The 17,551-nt window shown below is 39.9% G+C and overlaps 1 protein-coding gene and 1 long non-coding RNA gene across 33 annotated transcripts in view; one reads left to right on the plus strand and one right to left on the minus strand.

Moving 5' to 3' along the window:
- DOCK9 (dedicator of cytokinesis 9) overlaps positions 1 to 17,551 on the plus strand; it is a 279,512-nt gene that overhangs the window by 137,551 nt on the left and 124,410 nt on the right. For all 31 annotated transcript variants that reach the window (XM_077855103.1, XM_077855109.1, XM_077855120.1 and 28 more), the window contains exons 3-4: positions 11,024 to 11,113; positions 15,354 to 15,436. In XM_077855103.1, coding sequence (XP_077711229.1) covers positions 11,024 to 11,113; positions 15,354 to 15,436 — 173 coding nt within the window. The remainder of the gene's footprint in view (positions 1 to 11,023; positions 11,114 to 15,353; positions 15,437 to 17,551) is intronic.
- The window catches only part of LOC144287790 (uncharacterized), a 31,164-nt gene continuing 16,355 nt past the window's right edge, over positions 2,743 to 17,551 (minus strand). The window contains exons 6-7 of one of the 2 annotated variants that reach the window (XR_013355541.1): positions 13,619 to 13,735; positions 2,743 to 3,310 (exon numbers count right to left, since the gene is read on the minus strand). This is a non-coding gene — a long non-coding RNA (uncharacterized LOC144287790). The remainder of the gene's footprint in view (positions 3,311 to 13,618; positions 13,736 to 17,551) is intronic. The other variant, XR_013355542.1, reaches the window with a different exon arrangement.

The raw sequence follows: 17,551 nt of genomic DNA on the forward strand, positions 1-17,551 counted from the left end.
CCAAATGACCAGAAGCCACTCCTGGTTTTCTGGATACCACCCTCTTCCATTCTCTCAAGAAGTGGTACTTAAGAGTGAGTAAAAACAAGCTGCTTTGTCGTACGAAACCAAACTGAACACAAACGAAACAACATCTCTAAAAACTGAACTTATTTAACCAATGAGTCAGGTCATGAAGGGTCCTGAACATTTAACTGATTTAGTTAGAGTTTACTACATTTGGAAAGTTATGTAATGTATAATTTGGGGAGTTAGCAGAATGAAGTTTTTATGACTCTCAAAGGTCTACTGAAACTTATAAATGTATGTGACATTTTAGGAAACAGGACATTATGTGGTGACAGAAGCTACCTGATGGCTCACCGGTTCTGAGACACTGTGTCATTTGGAACCCTGAGTGATCTTACAATTGAATAAAAGAATCCCCATTTTAAAATCTCAACTGCCCACTCACTCAACAAACACTTACGTTGTGCCAGATGTTCTGCTGGGTGTTAGAAAAGTAAAGGTGAGCGGCATAGTCTGCAAGTCTCAAGTCTGGTAGGAGATGTGGGTGGTGGGAGCGCTCTGCAGCCCAGTGGATGGCCTGGTGCTTGAGGGGGTCAGAAGTCCCCATGTGCTGGAGGGCTGAAGTAGGGCAGGTAAGACCAGAAAAGTCATCACAGCTGCTCAGCCAAGATCTTTGGTTCCGCTGAGGAGCCTGGACTCTATTCTGGTGGTAGTGAGGAGTTGTGGAAAGGACTGAGGTGAGGCCTGATGCTACTGGATGAGGATTTTAGAGAGATGACTGGCAGAGAACAGATAAGAGGGATGATAGAGGGGTGCCACACTGCATTGCACGCAAGAGCACCCTACATCAGCACATTGTCGTGAGGACGTCCAGCAAGGAAAGTCACTAATATCACACAGGGCAGCACTGTTGAGCTAAAGGAGAAGGACAGTGTGGGACGGGAGCCTAGGGAGCTTGCAGGGGCTAGTGAGGAGGAGCTGTGAGGTTCAGGTGGCCCCTAGCATGGCTTGGCCCTGGCAAGGTTTTAATGGATTCCTTGAGAGCTGTGTTTTGTTAAATCCCTCCAGAAACCTAAATGGAATTTCTTTAGACCCTCGTTCTGTCCCATGCCTTGTCCATTTTCTTCATTATTAGTGAATGAGACATTGAGAGTTCTCAGGAAACTGAAGACAGGATCTTCTGGTGTTAATAGAATGCTGTGGGTCTACCACCAAGACATGATCCCTGCAATGAGATATAGGAAACACCCCATTTCCAGCCTGGCTGGGGACTGATTCCTCCCAAAGCAAGTCATCCGCTCTGAAACAAATGCATCTGCCAGACATTTGGAAAGGTTCCATTACCCTGGGCTCGATAAGTCACAGTTAAGTCCCCAGAGTTGTCTAGTAGTAATGTTTCACACACAGACAAATGCAACCGAGGCTGGTGTCCAGCATATGATATAAAAGGACCTCACTCTACAGACACATGAGGCTCCCTGCAGTTTGGCTCAAGCCTCGAGACAAAAGGAAGGAGGTATTGAGAGCTGCCTGTCCAACAGGGAGTAGTTGCAAATCCAGGATAACTTTAGAACATTGAAGTGGACTCTGTCCATTTGGCCCAGTTGAGCACAATATCAATTCAACCCAGGGCTCACTTGTTTAATAAAGGAGGTGGGCCAGGCTGAGGGATGCCCGCCTGAAGAGCCATCTTCCCTGGACCGCCTGGGCTTTGATTTCTGGTGACATCCACTTCCCTGTCCTCGCTGCGTGCTGGCCCCCTCCTACCACACCTCAAGGTTGTCCTTCTCCTGGAAGATGAAAGTCCTGTTTGTCTACAAATGCATCAAGCCCTCAGAGGTGTGAAGGCATAGTTCTATTAAGTGAATTCAACACAAAAATGAACAAGTACAGGATGTTTTGTATGGAATTACAGACAGGGAAGAGGCTGCCTGCTAAAGCAGAGAGTCCACATTTTTTGCCTCAGGGTAGAGGGGAGCTGACCAGGCCCTGAGACCTGGTGGGCTTCTCTGTCCAGCAGGTCACCTATTACAGTGAGTCTTGGGTCTTCTCTGTTCTCAGGCCATCCGCAGGCCTCAGAGCCCACCTCAGAGGTAAGACCCCAGGCACCCAGCAAATTTCCCTCCCTCTTGACACTGCCAGCCACATGCCTAAGTGACCCAGTACCTCCTCTCCAAGACCTTCTTCACCTGCTGAAACTCAGTGTCTAAGCTGAGGCACTATGGCCTTGCCTCTCTTCAGAGTCTCTCTGCTTAGATCACTAGAGGAACTGTCTCTTCCGGTTGCAGGGCCTGTGTTTCCTTCTGGGCTGCCTGTGATGTTTGTTTTTCTGTCTGAGGGTGGACACTCCCAGTCCTGTGCTCCTTTGAATAGGAGAGATGGGGAGCCAGTCTGTGGCGGGTGCATGCAGCTGGCTCACGTTGCAGCCCACCCACTTCTCTGGGATCCTGTCTCTAGCTCATTGTTCATGTGGTCTCAGGGGATGGGTGGGCCTTTTGTTTCAGTGTCTTAATTAAAATCTTATAAAATAGAATATTTTGAACAGCAGTGGTGATGCATGCTTCCCACCAGGAATTAAGAGGGTTGGTTGTTTTGTTATAGTTTTAATGCTCATTCTAAAGTGATTAATAAAAAGCCCCATACCATATATGTTAAGAGGAATAGAACAGTAAAGAAACAATGACACAAAAGCACGTTTCTGTTACCACTCATCCTATATTTATTTAAGCCTACGAAGTGACTCTTCCCTCCTGCAAATCCAAGGATTCATTTCATAAAACAACAAATGAGGTAGTCAATCTATACAGACCTAGTATATGGCTTATGTGTTTGGATGTCTTTTACTTTCTCTCAAAGCACCTCGTAACACTCAGATAATAAGCCATTTAAGAGAGATAGACTTAGAATTCCATGTTCACAGAACTGTGGAATTTTTAAATTACAAAGGAAGCCTGGAGATCCTTAGAAAACTCTCTTACAGACGTGGAAAGTTAAACCTTTCCCTCAAAATCACATAGCTAATTAGAGGTCACACTTAGATGAGAACTCAGGTTTCCTGGCTCTCAGTTCAAACCCCATTCCAATATTACTTCTCAGATTCTTCCATAGGAAGTTGAATTAAATTATTCACCTCACATTTCTTGTGGTTGGAAACATGAGCTTCTTGGTATCCCAGCTTCAGTGGGGTCAGGGTGGTGGGTTGGCTGGCTCTGATGGAGAGAAGACAGAGCCAGGTTTGGGTCCGGAATTCGTAGAGAGAGATTCCAAGTTGAAGAAGAAGACCAGGGCTATAGCAGGCCAGCTGTGAGTGATAAAGAAGAGGGTCAGGAAATGCCAGGATACCCCAGGCTGGGCTCAGATGAGGAGACCTGCTGTATAGTATGTCTGTATGTCCCTTCAGGTGACCCACAGCCCTGCTACCCTGGGCCAGCACCCTGGGCTGTGGCTTATAGCCACTGAAGTGACCCCAGTCTTTGGGGGTGGAGGTGGGGGTATCATTTCAGCCAAGAGAGAAAAAAGTGTTTGTTTTTAAAATAGATTTTATTTATTTATTTATTCATGGAAGACACAGAGACATAGGTTCCCTGTGGGGGAACCTGATGTGAGACTTGGTCCCAGCACCCTGGGATCACGACCTGAGCCAAAGGCAGATGCTCAACCACTGAGCCACCCAGGCCTCCCAGAGAGAAAAAAAGTTTTTAAAATAAAAGAGCATCTATTTGAAATTTGTCCTTCCAAATTAGACTGAAGATTGTTATAAGTTCTGCTGTTTCTGTTCAGGTCTGGGGGCAACTCTGAACTCCTTCAATTCATTGCAGTTAAAAACAAAAAAGTCGTCTGAAGATTGACCTGGGCTTTCATGTTTCCTTGGATCATCTTCTGAGCCCTTTGGGTTGAAGACTTTATCCATTTCTCTTCCTGTAGCAGGTCTAAATTTTTCTTTTCAGTAACTCCTGACTTTTTTTTGGACTTCCTTGTAAGACTCCATATTTGGCCAAGGTAATTAAGGATCTCAATGTTAGAGACTACCAGCATTTAACCTAAGTAACAGAACTGACAAAAATAATTTAGACTATTACAGTAGCTAGAGGAGAGCTTTTATTTTTATGTTTTTTAAAAAGATTTTATTTATATATTAGTGAGAGAGAGCAGAGGGAGAAGGACAAGCAGACTGCACTGAGCAGGGAGTCTGGCATGGGGCTTGATCTCATGACCCTGAGATCATGACCTGAGCCAAAATCAAGAGTCAGATGCCCAATGGATTGAGCCACTCAGGTGCCCCTAGGGCTTTTATTTTTAAATTTTTGTGCTCTGCGATTTCTATCCAAATGGTTGTCAGGGATGTATTTATATTTGCAGATCTTATCACACTTCTTAGTGTGAAATGTTTCTCCCTTCCCTCTTGCAAGTGCAGAAAGTTAGAGAATGCTGCTGCTAAGCTTGCTTAGTAGAATGGAAATGAATTATTTCCAAACATAGTTAATGAGACTCATATTCTTTGTCCACATTTGATGTTGATATATATAAATTGAACACAGACCCATTTTTTAGTAGGAATATAATTTTAACTGGTAGAAAACTATAAGAGAATACCACAACCATGAAAAAGAAAATTAAGTCCACTTTTGAGAAGGGCTTTAGTGTTCATGGAGTATAAATCTCCAGGTATTGATTGGGTCTCTGTTACAAGCCAGATAAATAAAACTGCAGAAATTTAATGTGAATCGATTTGGCAGACAGTAGACTATTACCCAAATATGACTTTTAATAAACAAAATCTAAGGAGAATTAAAATATAGCATTTACTCATGCTGTAGTCTTCAAGGGAAGACTTCACTTTTCATAATGTGCCAGAGAACTATTTGTAATAACAGGAAAAAACATTATATACAAGTAATGGATGATTTTGGTAGAGTCCTACTTCTATTCCATTGACTACTTCATTCATTCTTGAAACATTTATTGAGTACTTAGCACAGAGTTACAGATTGGAGGATATGTCTCCTGCTCTCAAAGGAATCTGTAGTCTGATAGGAGAAAGTGGGATATCTGCCTATGGAAAGTTTTGGATAATGGAGTCAGGGATTGATGAGCTGCTATCAGACAGGGCCTCATGGGCCATGGTTTATAAGTCACCAAGGTCTAGGATCAGATCTTAGCTCTGCAAGTCCAGAAACTGAATTTGTTCAATGTGACCAGAGTTGTTTGGTCTCAGAGAACTGATATGTAGCAGACAGCCCACAAGAGAACAAACCAAATGTCATTTAATAATTAGCATTGAGAACTAGAATTAATAAGCAGATCAGAATACATTGATTGGCTGTGTCAGCTCTCTCTCTTTAGGAAAGTTTAAACGGGAATCACATTTTAAACAAGTGAATGGGCGAGGCTGGGCTCAGCATTGAGTGGGAAGACCCTTGGGAACTGAGGACCTCAAGTGATGACTCCTCACTGGGGTCACGTGCAATGTTAATGGTGCACAAGTGACCCCAGCCAATGGATTCCAGCCTTTCCTTTTAAATGGTGATAAAGACACTGACAAAATTGCTCTGCTCATGCAAGCCCTGTTCTTTTTCTTGGCTCCTTCTTTCCCTGGGTGAGTTAAGACCATTGATTAGGCTATAGGTTAGTGGGTTTTTTCATTCTTCAGTGTTTTTTAATTCAAGTTTAATTAGAGTTCTTGACAGTTTTTTTTTCCTTCAGCATAGGATATATTTGTAGTTTTAGGACTTACTGGGTCTCTTTTGTGTGTGCAAAGAGCTAATCTAATTTATTACGTCTTTATTTTGCTCTTTTAACTACCAAGTTTCTACCCCTCGTGTACTGAATACAACTTGTACCCATCCCATACATTTAGTTTAAGTGTCTTAGTCATGGTACACACCTTCTTGATGTCCTTTTCTCCCCCCTTTGGATATAGACTCCCCTTTTCTTTCCTCTCATCAGCCTGTGCTTCTGCGCCTCTTTCTCTCATGCTTTTCTGTCATACTCTTAGCACTCTAATAATTTATTTCCTCCTCTTCCTCTGTCATCAGACTCTAAGCTTTATAGGAACAGCAGGTATACTTTATTAAACTTGGTGTGTCCAGCTGCTAATTCTGTGTCTGGTGGTAGAAAGTAATAACTCAGTGAAGGCATGGATGGATAGATGGTTGAAATTATACTTATGCTGAGCCCTAAAATGATAGGTACAATGTTTTCAGGGAGGAGAAGCCATTGATATCTACTCTTAAAAAGTCCAATGGACATTTTTATCCATTTTACTTGTCCATTTTTAGGACATTGACAAATGTTCTAGAAAAGGTGAATATGGAAACCAGATTGCAGCTTAGTGTGTTCCCTCAGTGCTTCTGTCCTAACTCTATATTGTGATTAGTATTTGAAATCATTTTCATGAAAACATCAGTATTCTTCAGTACGTTAATTAGGACATCTTCTTAATCTCTTAGAGTCTTATTACAGTTATTTATTGCTAAGTAACAAGCCACTCCAAAGCCTAGTAATTTAGGGTAATAATTTGTCATTTCTCACAATCCTGAAATCTGATCAAGGCTCATCTGGGTTGTTCTGCTTTACTTGCTATCTGCAGGGGCTGGAATGATTCCTCACTTAATTGTGATGTCTCTACCAGTTTGACTAGGACCAACTGTGGGCTGGTGGGGCATCTTCCTATGTCTGGCCTCTCCATATGGCTAGTTTGGACTTACTCACAGCATAATGATATCAGGTGGTAGAACTTTTTATGCGGAGGTTGTCTTCCAAGAAGGAAGAGCAGAATTGCTAGTTTGCTAAGTTTGGAACTAGCAGAATACCACTTCCACCTCATTTGATTGGTCAAACCCAGCCTAGATTCAAGGAGAGGGAAGTCATCCTCCTTTTAGTATGAGGAACAGCATGAATATATAGGGAAGGATAGCAGCCATCTACCTAAAAGAGATGATCTAAAACATCCGATTTTATATACAACAAGAAATAGATATAAAAATAACATTTAAGCTAGATATGTACTACAGAAGTATGTCTCACTTAAGTGAATGATTTTTAAGGAATGTATTAAGTTTATTTGGATGAAGACTCTGGGAGAGCAAAGGGCTCTTGTCAGAAAACTAAACTTTGTCAAAATCAGAGCTGGGACCTGATCAGTAATGGATTCAAACCTAGTATTCTGCCACTGATGGGTACTAAATAAACACACAGATGATTGGTTTAATTATGCCCAGTGCTCTCTTCACTGTAAAAGGTCAGGTCTCTCTTTAATGCTTAAAGTTGCCTTTTTTTTTTTTAAAGTAAGAGCATAATGGCACTCACTCCCCTTTTCTTATATTATTTCTGATTTTTAATAGTTTTGACAACCTCATAATCACTGTGTTATGTGGAAACTTTGTGAATAGATTATGTATCTTCAGTGCTTATTGTCACATATCTTTATGGCATTTCATGGGAACAGGTGGGAAATAAGGGTCACCAGTTTTGAAATTTGTAAAGAAGCCAAGAACGAAGGCTTCAGCCCTTTTGGAGGCTGAATGAATTAGTAATTTACCCATAAAGGACTTCAGTGGAGAATGGGGTTCCTTCATTCCCTTCCTTTAGAATAAGGGGACCTATTCGAAAAACAGGGCTTAAGATTACTTTCCAAGATAGACACGATGCAAAAATGAGTAAAATAAGTGGAGGAGACACAACATTGAGAAAATAGGGGCAGGAAATTAAGTTAAACTATATATAAAATATATGTCCTGAAGTTTTCTCCCAGCTGGAGAAGAGGGATCACAGATTTGACCCAAAGCTTCCTCTAACCAGAGAACATCTGGGACAAATGCTGGGGGATGATAGTTTAGTTTAAGTAGCCACAAAGAGCTACTGCAGGGTAGATTCTCCTTGCAAAGTGTTTTCATGTATGCTGTTTTTATAACTATGATCTGTTAATAGTATCCAAGGATTATAGTTCTTGGGAGAAAAAATCTAGAACATTTCTCTCTGAAGCCTGAAGTCCAGTTTTCTCATATTGACAAAATAGTACCTTCTAAACAACGTTAATTAGGGTGGATGTGCTACTGCCTGAAGTCATGAGGCATTTTATTATTTAAAATAAGCGGTAATTGGGCAGCCCAGGTGGCTCAGTGGTTTAGTGCCTGCCTTCGGCCTGGGGCATGATCCTGGAGACCCGGGATTGAGTCCCACGTCAGACTCCCTGTGTGGAGCCTGCTTCTCTTCCCTCTGCCTGTGTCTCTGCCTCTCTCTATCTCTCTCTCTGTGTCTTTCATGAATGGATGAATAAAATCTTAAAAAATAAAATAAAATAAGCAGTAATCCTCTTGAAACGTGAGAACAGTTCTAATGTTTACAGGAGGGGTGGTAGCATTCTTAATTCATAGGTCTCTTCAACAGATATTGGTTGAGCACCTTTTACTTGTCTGGCTACCATGCTGTTAGGCATGGGGATGTGGCAGTGAACAAGAATGGACACGAAAGGCAACTAAGAGATGAATGTGAAGTAGAAAAAAACACTCCTAAAACTTACATGGAATCACAAAAGACCCCCAAGTAGCTGAAGAAATCCTGAGAAAGAACAAAGCCCAAGGCATCTCACGCCCTCTTTCAAGTTCTACTTATAAAGCTGTAGTCATCAAAATAATATGGTACCAGCATAAAAACAGACATGTAGGCCAATGAAACAGAATCAAGAGCCCAAAATGAACCCAAGCATATACAGTCAACTAATATTTGACAGGGGAACCAAGAATACTCAATGGAGAAGAGACAATAAATGGTACTGGGATAATTGGCTGTTCCCATGTAAAAGAATGAAACTGGACCCATGTGTTACACTACTCAACAAAAATGAACTCAAAATGGATTAAAGACTTATACATAGACCTGACATCATGAAACTCTTAGAAGAAACATTGGAATAAAGCTTCTTAGCATGGGCCTTGGTAATGATTTTTTTGGGGTATGAAACCTTAAACATAAGTAACAAAATAAAAAACTGTGACCACAGCAAACACAAAAGCTTATTCACAGCAAAAGAAACCATCAATAAGGGATGCCTGGGTGGCTCAGTGGTTGAACGTCTGCCTTTGGCTAAGGGCGTGATCCCAGAGTCCTGGGATCGAGTCCTGCATTGGGCTCCCCGCAGGAAGCCTGCTTTTCTCTCTGCCTGTGTCTCTGCCTCTCTGTATCGTAGATAGATAGATAGATAGATAGATAGATAGATAGATAGATAGATACCATCAATAAAATGAAGAGATAAATGGAAAAAACATTTGCAAACCATATATCCAGGGGTTAATATCCAAAATATATGTAGAACTCATACAACTCAATAACCAAAAAAAAAAAAACCAAACCAAAACAAAACAAATAACCCAAGTTGAAAAGGACAAAGGACTTGAACAGACATTTTTCTCAAGAAGGTGTGCAAAAAGCCAACAAGTGCTTGAAAAGATGTTCAACATCACTAATCATTAGGGAAATGCAGATACAATCACAGTGAGATATTACCTCATATCTGCTAGAATAGCTGTTATCCAAAAGAGAAAAGATAACAAAAATAAATAAAACTATTGGTGAAACATGTTTAAAAAAAAAAAGACAAGAGATCAGATGCTGGCATGGATGTGGAGAAAAGAGAACTCTTGTGCATTGTTGGCAGAGTTGTAATTTAGAGCAGCTACTATGGAAAACAGTATGAAGAATTCTCAAAAAAATTAAAAGTAGAACCAGCTTATGACCCAGTAATCCCACTTCTGGGAATATATCCAAAGGAAATGAAAGTTTTAACTCAAAAAGATATCTACTGTTTATAGCAGCATTATTTATAGTAGCCAAGACATAGAAACAACTTAAGTGTCCACTGATAGGTGAATAGATAAAGAAGTTGTGGTATGTATCTGCAACGGAATAATATTAAGCCATAAAAAATGAGGGAATCCTACCATTTGTAACAATATGATGGACCTTGCAGGCATTTTGCTAAGTGAAATAATCAGACAGAGAAAGACAAATACTGTGTGATTTCACTTATTTGTGGAATAAAACAAGACAAAAGTCATAGAAAAAAGATCAGACTTGTGGTTACCAGAGGTGGAGGATAGGGGGAGGAAGAATTGGAGGAAGGTGGTCAAAAGATCCAAACTTCCAGGTAAGAGATTAATAAGTACAAGGGACGTGATGTACATGGCGACTACCATAAATATGGCTGAATAATATATGGGAAAGCTCTTACGAGAGTATATCCTAAGACTTCTCATCACAAGGAGAAGGGTTTTTTCTCTTTCTCTTTTCTTTTTATTGTATTCATGTGAGAAAATGGATGTTAGCTGAACCTATCATGATCCTCATTTTGCAATAGATGTAAAGCAAACCATCGTGCTGTATGCCTTAAACTTACATTGTGCTGTATGTCAATTATTTCTCAATAAAACTAAAAAAGAAGACATAGATGTGATGATGGTTATTGCACACCAGTGTGAACCTACTTAATGCCACTGAACTATACACTTAAACGTGGTTAAACTGGGGTGCCTGGCTGGCTTAGTCAGTGGAGTTCAAGACTCTTGTCTCAGTGTCATGAGTTTGACCTCATGTTGGGTATAGAGTTTACTTAAAAAGATCTTTAAAAAAAAAGGTTAAAATGGTAAATTTTATGGTATGTCTGTATTACTCTAGAAAAAGGCCATTAAGACAAGTAAAAGGCAATGTAGTGTGACTAGATCAAGCACTTGGGGTTGCAGAGTGTTAGGGATTCTGAAAGTGGCCTCTACCCTGCCTGGGAGGGAGCAGAGGGCTCCCTGGGCCCCTGACCCAGAAAGAAGCAGAAGCCATTGCCGCACACACGGCTTTCAACTTTCTGATACCCAAAGGGATCTGTTGTGTGTGACCCAAGGAGGAAGAAGTGCAGAGCTGGCAGAAACCGAAGTGACTGTGTCCGAGTGGGGCCCTGCTGCACCCCAAGGGTGGCGCCTTTCCATCTTCCAGTAACTAAACCCTCTGCCTGCACTTTCCCCCACAGACGGCCACTCTGAGACGACAGGGTCGGTATATGTGCTCCACTGTTCCTGCAGACGCGGAAGAGGAAGCACAGAGCTTATTTGTTACAGAGGTAATGTGCTTTTTCTACATTAATTCACATGTTATTTTAAAGCTACTTTTTGCTAACACCCCCCCCCTTTAATTTCAATGGTATTTTCAAGGAAGTGTCAGAGATGTAGTTACATTTTTATAATGGAAGTTAAAATAGAATAGTCTAGAGTTTTCAGAGTCTGAAACTTGGACAGAAATGTCAACAGTGGTCATTTCTGATGACTGTTTAAAACATGAATTCTACAGAACTTACCTCATAGTCCTAGAATAAGGGGTAACTCTTATGAACTCACTGGAAATCTTTGGCAGAGGCTATTATTGAGATTATTTTCAGTTAGAAGCTTAGCATACACATTTAAGCATTCATTTACTTTAAATGTTTATATTTGTGACTTATTTTCAAGACTAGTTCAATATTCATGAAGTGCCAGGTGATAATGAACAGAATCTATCTCCGATCAATGTATGATTATTATCACTCCTGTTTGAACATATAAGTAATTATTATCTTGTTAAAGAGGAAAGAGAAATTACTGAATTTAGACTGCTTTTAACCCCCTTAGGGTTTCTGTTTCTTTTTCTAGGTGCTTTTAGATACGATAAACTAATTAGGTCTTTTAATTTTGTTTCTTGAAGTGCTCCTTCATTTAAAAATAATGGATTTTTATCTTTGTTTTTCTAGTTGAGTTTTAGATGATACATATGCCCATCAATAAGTTTGCCCACCACAAGGAAGTTATGTTTTTAAAAGTGAAGACCAATTAAAATAACAAGATCATAATAACAATATTTAGTTTCCACTGAGATTTTAAAAAATTAAATATGTATTTAAAATTGCCGAAGTATCATCTCTCATCCTTCTGAAAAGAACTTCTTGTTTTACTTTCTTTGCTACTATATTAGTAGAATTAATTCTAGGCAAATAGAGTCAGATATGTTTATATAGTCTTAAGTGTTTATTTTAAAGCAGGATGTAAACAAACTGTGAGTGACCCACGGGCAATGTCTGGCCCACAGCCTGTTTTTGTCAATAAAGTTTTATTTCACCTTGTAACTCAGAGTTGAGTGTTTGCAGCAGAGACCATGTGACCCTCAATGCTGAAAATACTATCTGGCCTTTTTTTTCTTTTAAGATTTTATTTATTTATTCATGAGAGACACACAGAGAGAGGCAGAGATACAGGCAAAAGGAGTAGCAGGCTCCATGCAAGGAGCCCAATGCAGGACTCGATCCCAGGACTCCAGGATCACACCCTGAGCCAAAGGCAGATGCTCAACCACTGAGCCACCCAGGCATCTCCCACTATCTTCCCTTTAGCAGAAAGAGTCTTGTTGCCCTCCTATTTTACAGCATGGAGCATCTTACTGGTTACTGATTCAGTTCTCCCAATTTCTCAAAAAACATGATTTTTGAGGGACAACTCTCCATTTAGTTCTTCAGTCACTGCAGGCTGAGCAAGAGCAGCTTCGTGCTATGCTGCTGGAGCCAGTAGAACTCAGGCCTCTTGGGACCCTGCCACTAGGGTGGAGTGCAGCAGCACTTCCTCTCCATCCTCTGGTCCAGCCGAGAATGACCTAATGGCTTTCTTTTTAAAACAACTTCAAAAACCTTTCAGTATTAACTTCAAAATATTATTGAATTTCATGAGTTTGGAAGGTCAGTCATGAAATCTGCCAGTTGGATTCCTGTCTTTCTAGAGTTACAGTTCTCTGGATGCTGATTTCTGATGTAAACCCTCATCTCCTAGACTTTCTACATTCCCGGAGGGGTGGGGGTTGCTTGCCTTATCCTATACTTCAGCCTCAGAATTTGGCTGGTGCCTGCCATGTGCACTGTCAACAAAGGCTTCTTAAATGAATGACTCTCTGGCTATCTAACCTGCTTAACTGTGTTTCTTATAATTTAAAATATTTAAACACGATAATTATCTTTCTTACCCATTGTACCTAAGATATTAAAAATCTGGGCACCTAGGCCTTCCATTCATACATGCACTGATTGTATACAAGTGTGTGCTTATTTTTTTTTTCAAGTGTGTGCTTATTTATTTGCTTTTTAACTGCACAGGTGCATGTCATACTTCAGAGTAGGTTTAATGTCCTGCCAGAGACTTTGGTGGTATGACTTTAGTTGCCATGCTTGCTCAAAAAGCTAAACAGAATAGGAGGAGTATGTGCACAAGAATGTGTCATACCTAGTCAGACCTGACTTGACTGTGCTAATGGATCTAGAGAAAACAGTTGGGAAAACCCAAGCCTACAGATAATTCTGAAATCACTCTTGGTTTGGAATGTAACTTTGAGTGTGGATGTCAGATGTTCTCAATGGTGGAAATGCTTTAAAAGTATTTTTTGAAAAGCATTTACAAGAATAAAATAGTACTTAAAAATTTAAAAACATTTGTAACCACATGGCAAAGAGATTGAAGTTTTCAACCCTCCCATCCAGTTCTGTTCTTACCCCTTCTCTGCTTTCAGAATGATAATATAAAAATCTTACACTACCTGCCCTTCACAACCGTACCTGTAGAATGCTTAGCATAGAGTCTGGCAGGAGAGAAGGACTTGGTATTGTTGATGTAGTTATTTTCATGACTTTGGTGTGAGGGGGAATTTGTTTCAGCAGGCCTTTGGGCATAATCTATGAAAGATTAAAGAAGGTTGTTCATCTAAATGATGAACTGAAGTAAGCAGAATACAGACTTTGATTATGATGTTGATTATAGCCAGGGTTAAGTCAACGAGATAAGTCAAAAGTACATTTAACTACCTTTTTTTTTTATTTAACTACTTCTTCACTTAGTCATTTCACTTATTCATTCAATTTTTTTTCCATACTCAAGTTTACATATGTGTAGCCAAGAGCTGACTATTACAGAAATCAATTTAGCTGGTGGTAACTTAATCAAACATTTCCCCTATTGATTTTGACTCATTCATATTTAAAGTTCTAGTGGATATGGCCTTATAGTTTTTAGAGTCTACACACTATTCAGTGGATCATCCTGGATAGATGAGTGAAAGACACCATGCTGGTCTGTTGAATCTGTTGGGTATGAGAGAATTTAATGCAATATAGGGGACATAGAAACTTACTATTTCCCCCCAAGAGTTTCTTCTAACTAGTGTAGGATTTAAATTGATATGAGACACATTAACAGGAGGAAAAAAACCCCAAGGTTTTATTATGTGCACATGGAGGTCCAATAATGAAACTGAGACTCCAAGACATGACCAAGGCAGGCAGTTTTTATACAGTTTAGGCAAAAAGACAATAAATTTGTGAGGATTTGACAGGATAAAGAAGACAGGCATTTGGGAGCTTTAACTAGTAAGGAATTCTAAGCAGAATTTAGGCTGAGGTAGTAGATTAGGAAAAAGATAGTGTTTATTTTTGTAGGTTTCTCAACTATAAAGTCCCTACCTCTGGTGATAACGGTTTTTTAATTTCTTAGTATAGGAGAGTAATTTTCATATAGGAGATTTGTTTCTGACTTTCAGGGGGATAGAAGAGAGTCTCAGTGTCCTTGAGTGGTTTGATTCCCAAGTAGCTTCAGTTGAAAACAAGCAATATGCTGTTGTACATTTTGGGATGGCCTGCCCTGTGCCTCACAGCAATGTGTAGGTTAGTATCATTGTAGAATATAAAGCTCTCCCTCCTTTGGTTCACATGTATATGTGTGCACACAAGGTGATATCACAGTGCCATTGTGAACTGGAATCTAAATTTTTTTCTCCTAATAACCTCCCTCTGGCCCTTATAAATAACAGGGAAAACTGAGGGCAGATTTACATCATACTTAGTAACAGAGCTAGTTGTAACATTACTAAACACCATGAAAGGGTCTTTAAGTTCACACTTTCCATTATCCACTTTCACATTCTAGTAGAAGGCACATGACTTCTTAAGAACCAAGGCCTTTGAAGTCAGAAGCATTACATTGTTCATTATGTAAATACAGCAACATGAAGTGAAATTTGTCCCCTTGCAAAATCTGTCCTCTGATCATGGATGATGGTAACTTTAAGTGCCCCCATTCCCAAGGGTAATGTTTTAGTGATTTTTAAGCTTTTTAGGAGCCTCTGATAGTGGAATTTCAGGCACGAGAGGGTTGAGGTGAATGAATTTTTTTTTCATGTTTATGTGGGTGTGCATTCATAAACCTTCCCAAATATTCTCCAAAAGCTATCACATATCTTTTTTCTTTTCCTCTTATGCTTCTTTATTTTTCCTTTAAATCCACCCTTCCCCCCTGTAGTGCATCAAAACCTATAACTCTGACTGGCATCTGGTGAATTATAAATTTGAAGATTACTCGGGAGAGTTTCGACAGCTTCCAAAGTGAGTAAATGGTCAGGCCACACAAGGTGGGGTTATACACTTGGGCAATAGTTTTTGCACTTGAAATGCTTAGGGAGGTATGTAACTTCAAATGCAATCACAGTAACTGGAGAAAATATTTCTAGATAGTTTGTCTGTTTATGGAATAGCTATTATTTCCAAGGTATTTGATAATAGGACTCAAACCTAGCACTCTGGGATTGGTTAAGCGGTAATAAACACATGGATGGTTTAGTTATGGCCAATGGTTCTTTTCAGGATACCACTGATAAAACACAACAGGTGATGTACTTTCAGTGAGAACTAGAAGACAAAATGTAAATGCTACAGTGCATTTTATCTTTGAAAGAATATTTTGAAGAGACATGAAAAGCATTTTATATTGAATAGATCATATGTTAAAAAAAAGTTTAAATCAAAGAGCAAGCATTTTTCCAGACTATTTTCTTTACCTTCTTTCAAGTATTAATGTGTTCTGGAATACACCAAAAAAAAGTATGTTTAGATTGATTGGTAGTCGTTAAAGTGGACCAGATGTAGGTAGGTCTTGCCTTGAGAGGATGTGTTAGAAAATGAATGGTATATCCTGAAATGATGCAGTTGGTAAATTAGGTCTAGCTGATTATAAAAACCAAAATCAAAATCAAATAATGATGGATTGTATTTCAAATGTAACCATCATCAATGAAAATTTTACCTATAATTGAGACCCTGTTAATATATTTTTCTCTGTATTTTGTGGCGTCTATGAGTTTGGACCATTGAAACTATCTCAGTGGACCTAGCTGTTTGTTTTTCCTATTTGTATGGCTCAGCCACTCCTTAAGGGTGTTCAGCCAACTTCCCGATTGACTCTGTTTAAACCTCAGCTGAAAACACTCCCTCCTTGCAGCATTATCTTCTCCAGATGGGTATGCTCTCTAGTTCTATTTTTACCCAATACTTACTTGGGGATTTTTAAGTTCTTTCCATTGGGTTGGATTAATCTATCCTCACTGACAGTCTGGTTCAGACTATTCTCCTAGCTATCATAGAACAGACTATGAGATGGAGTGAACTTACTAGATGGTATGCTTTTAACACTGGTTGATTTCACCTTTAGCATTAATAATTTTCCAGTTGTGTGGTAAGAAAGGGGGAGGATTCCTTTTTTTTTTTTTTTTTCCTTTTTAGGATTTTATTTATTCATGAGAGACAGAGAGAGGCAGAGACATAGGCAGAGGGAGAAGCAGGCTCCCTCCGAGAAGTCTGATGCAGGACTTGATCCCAGGACCCCAGGATCACCACCTGAGCCAAAGGCAGATGCTCAACCACTGAGCCACCCAGCACCCCAAAGGAGGGGGGATTCTAACAGCGATTAAGAGCATAGATTCTATAGTCTGCCTGCATTGTTTGTTCACTCTGCCCTCTGTGAGCCTGAGTCTTCTCATCAATTAAATGCTCTTAACTCCAGCCCCTAGGATCTAAAGGAGTGAAGGAGATAAAACATGTGAAGCACATTGCTTAGAGCTGTGACTGTGCTGTTGTTGTTAACATTGTCATCATCAAGACCATACCTCCCACTGTAAAGGCCATGACCCCATTTTCCTTTTCTCTTATAAACTTTATTTATTTATTTATTTATTTATTTATTTATTTATTTATGATTTTTTATTTATTCATGAGAGACACACAGAGAGAGGCAGAGACAAAGGCAGAGGGAGAAACAGGCTTCATGCAGGTAGCCCAATGTGGGACTCGATCCCGGGTCTCCAGGACCACATCCTAGGCTGAAGGCAATGCTTAAACCGCTGAGCCACCCGGGCTGCCTATAAACTTCATTTTAAGTTATTCTCCTGGAGCACTTGGGTGGCTCAGTCAGTTAAGCATCCAGCTTTTGATTTTGGCTCAGGTCATGATCTTGAGGTTGTGAGATCGAGTCCCACCCAAGTTGGGCTCTGTGCTCAGCAGGCAGTTTGCTTCAGATTCTCTCTCTGCCTCTCACCTGCTCATGCGCACTCTCTCTCACTCTCAAATAAATGAAATAAGTCTTAAAAGTTATTCTACCAAGTCTTTACTTATTAATACACTTTTCCCTTTTTTTTTTTTTTTTAAAGTAGGCTCCACGGGGCCCAC

The sequence above is a fragment of the Canis aureus genome, chromosome 17 (assembly GCF_053574225.1).
Source record: "Canis aureus isolate CA01 chromosome 17, VMU_Caureus_v.1.0, whole genome shotgun sequence".
Classification (NCBI taxonomy): Eukaryota; Metazoa; Chordata; class Mammalia; order Carnivora; family Canidae; genus Canis; species Canis aureus.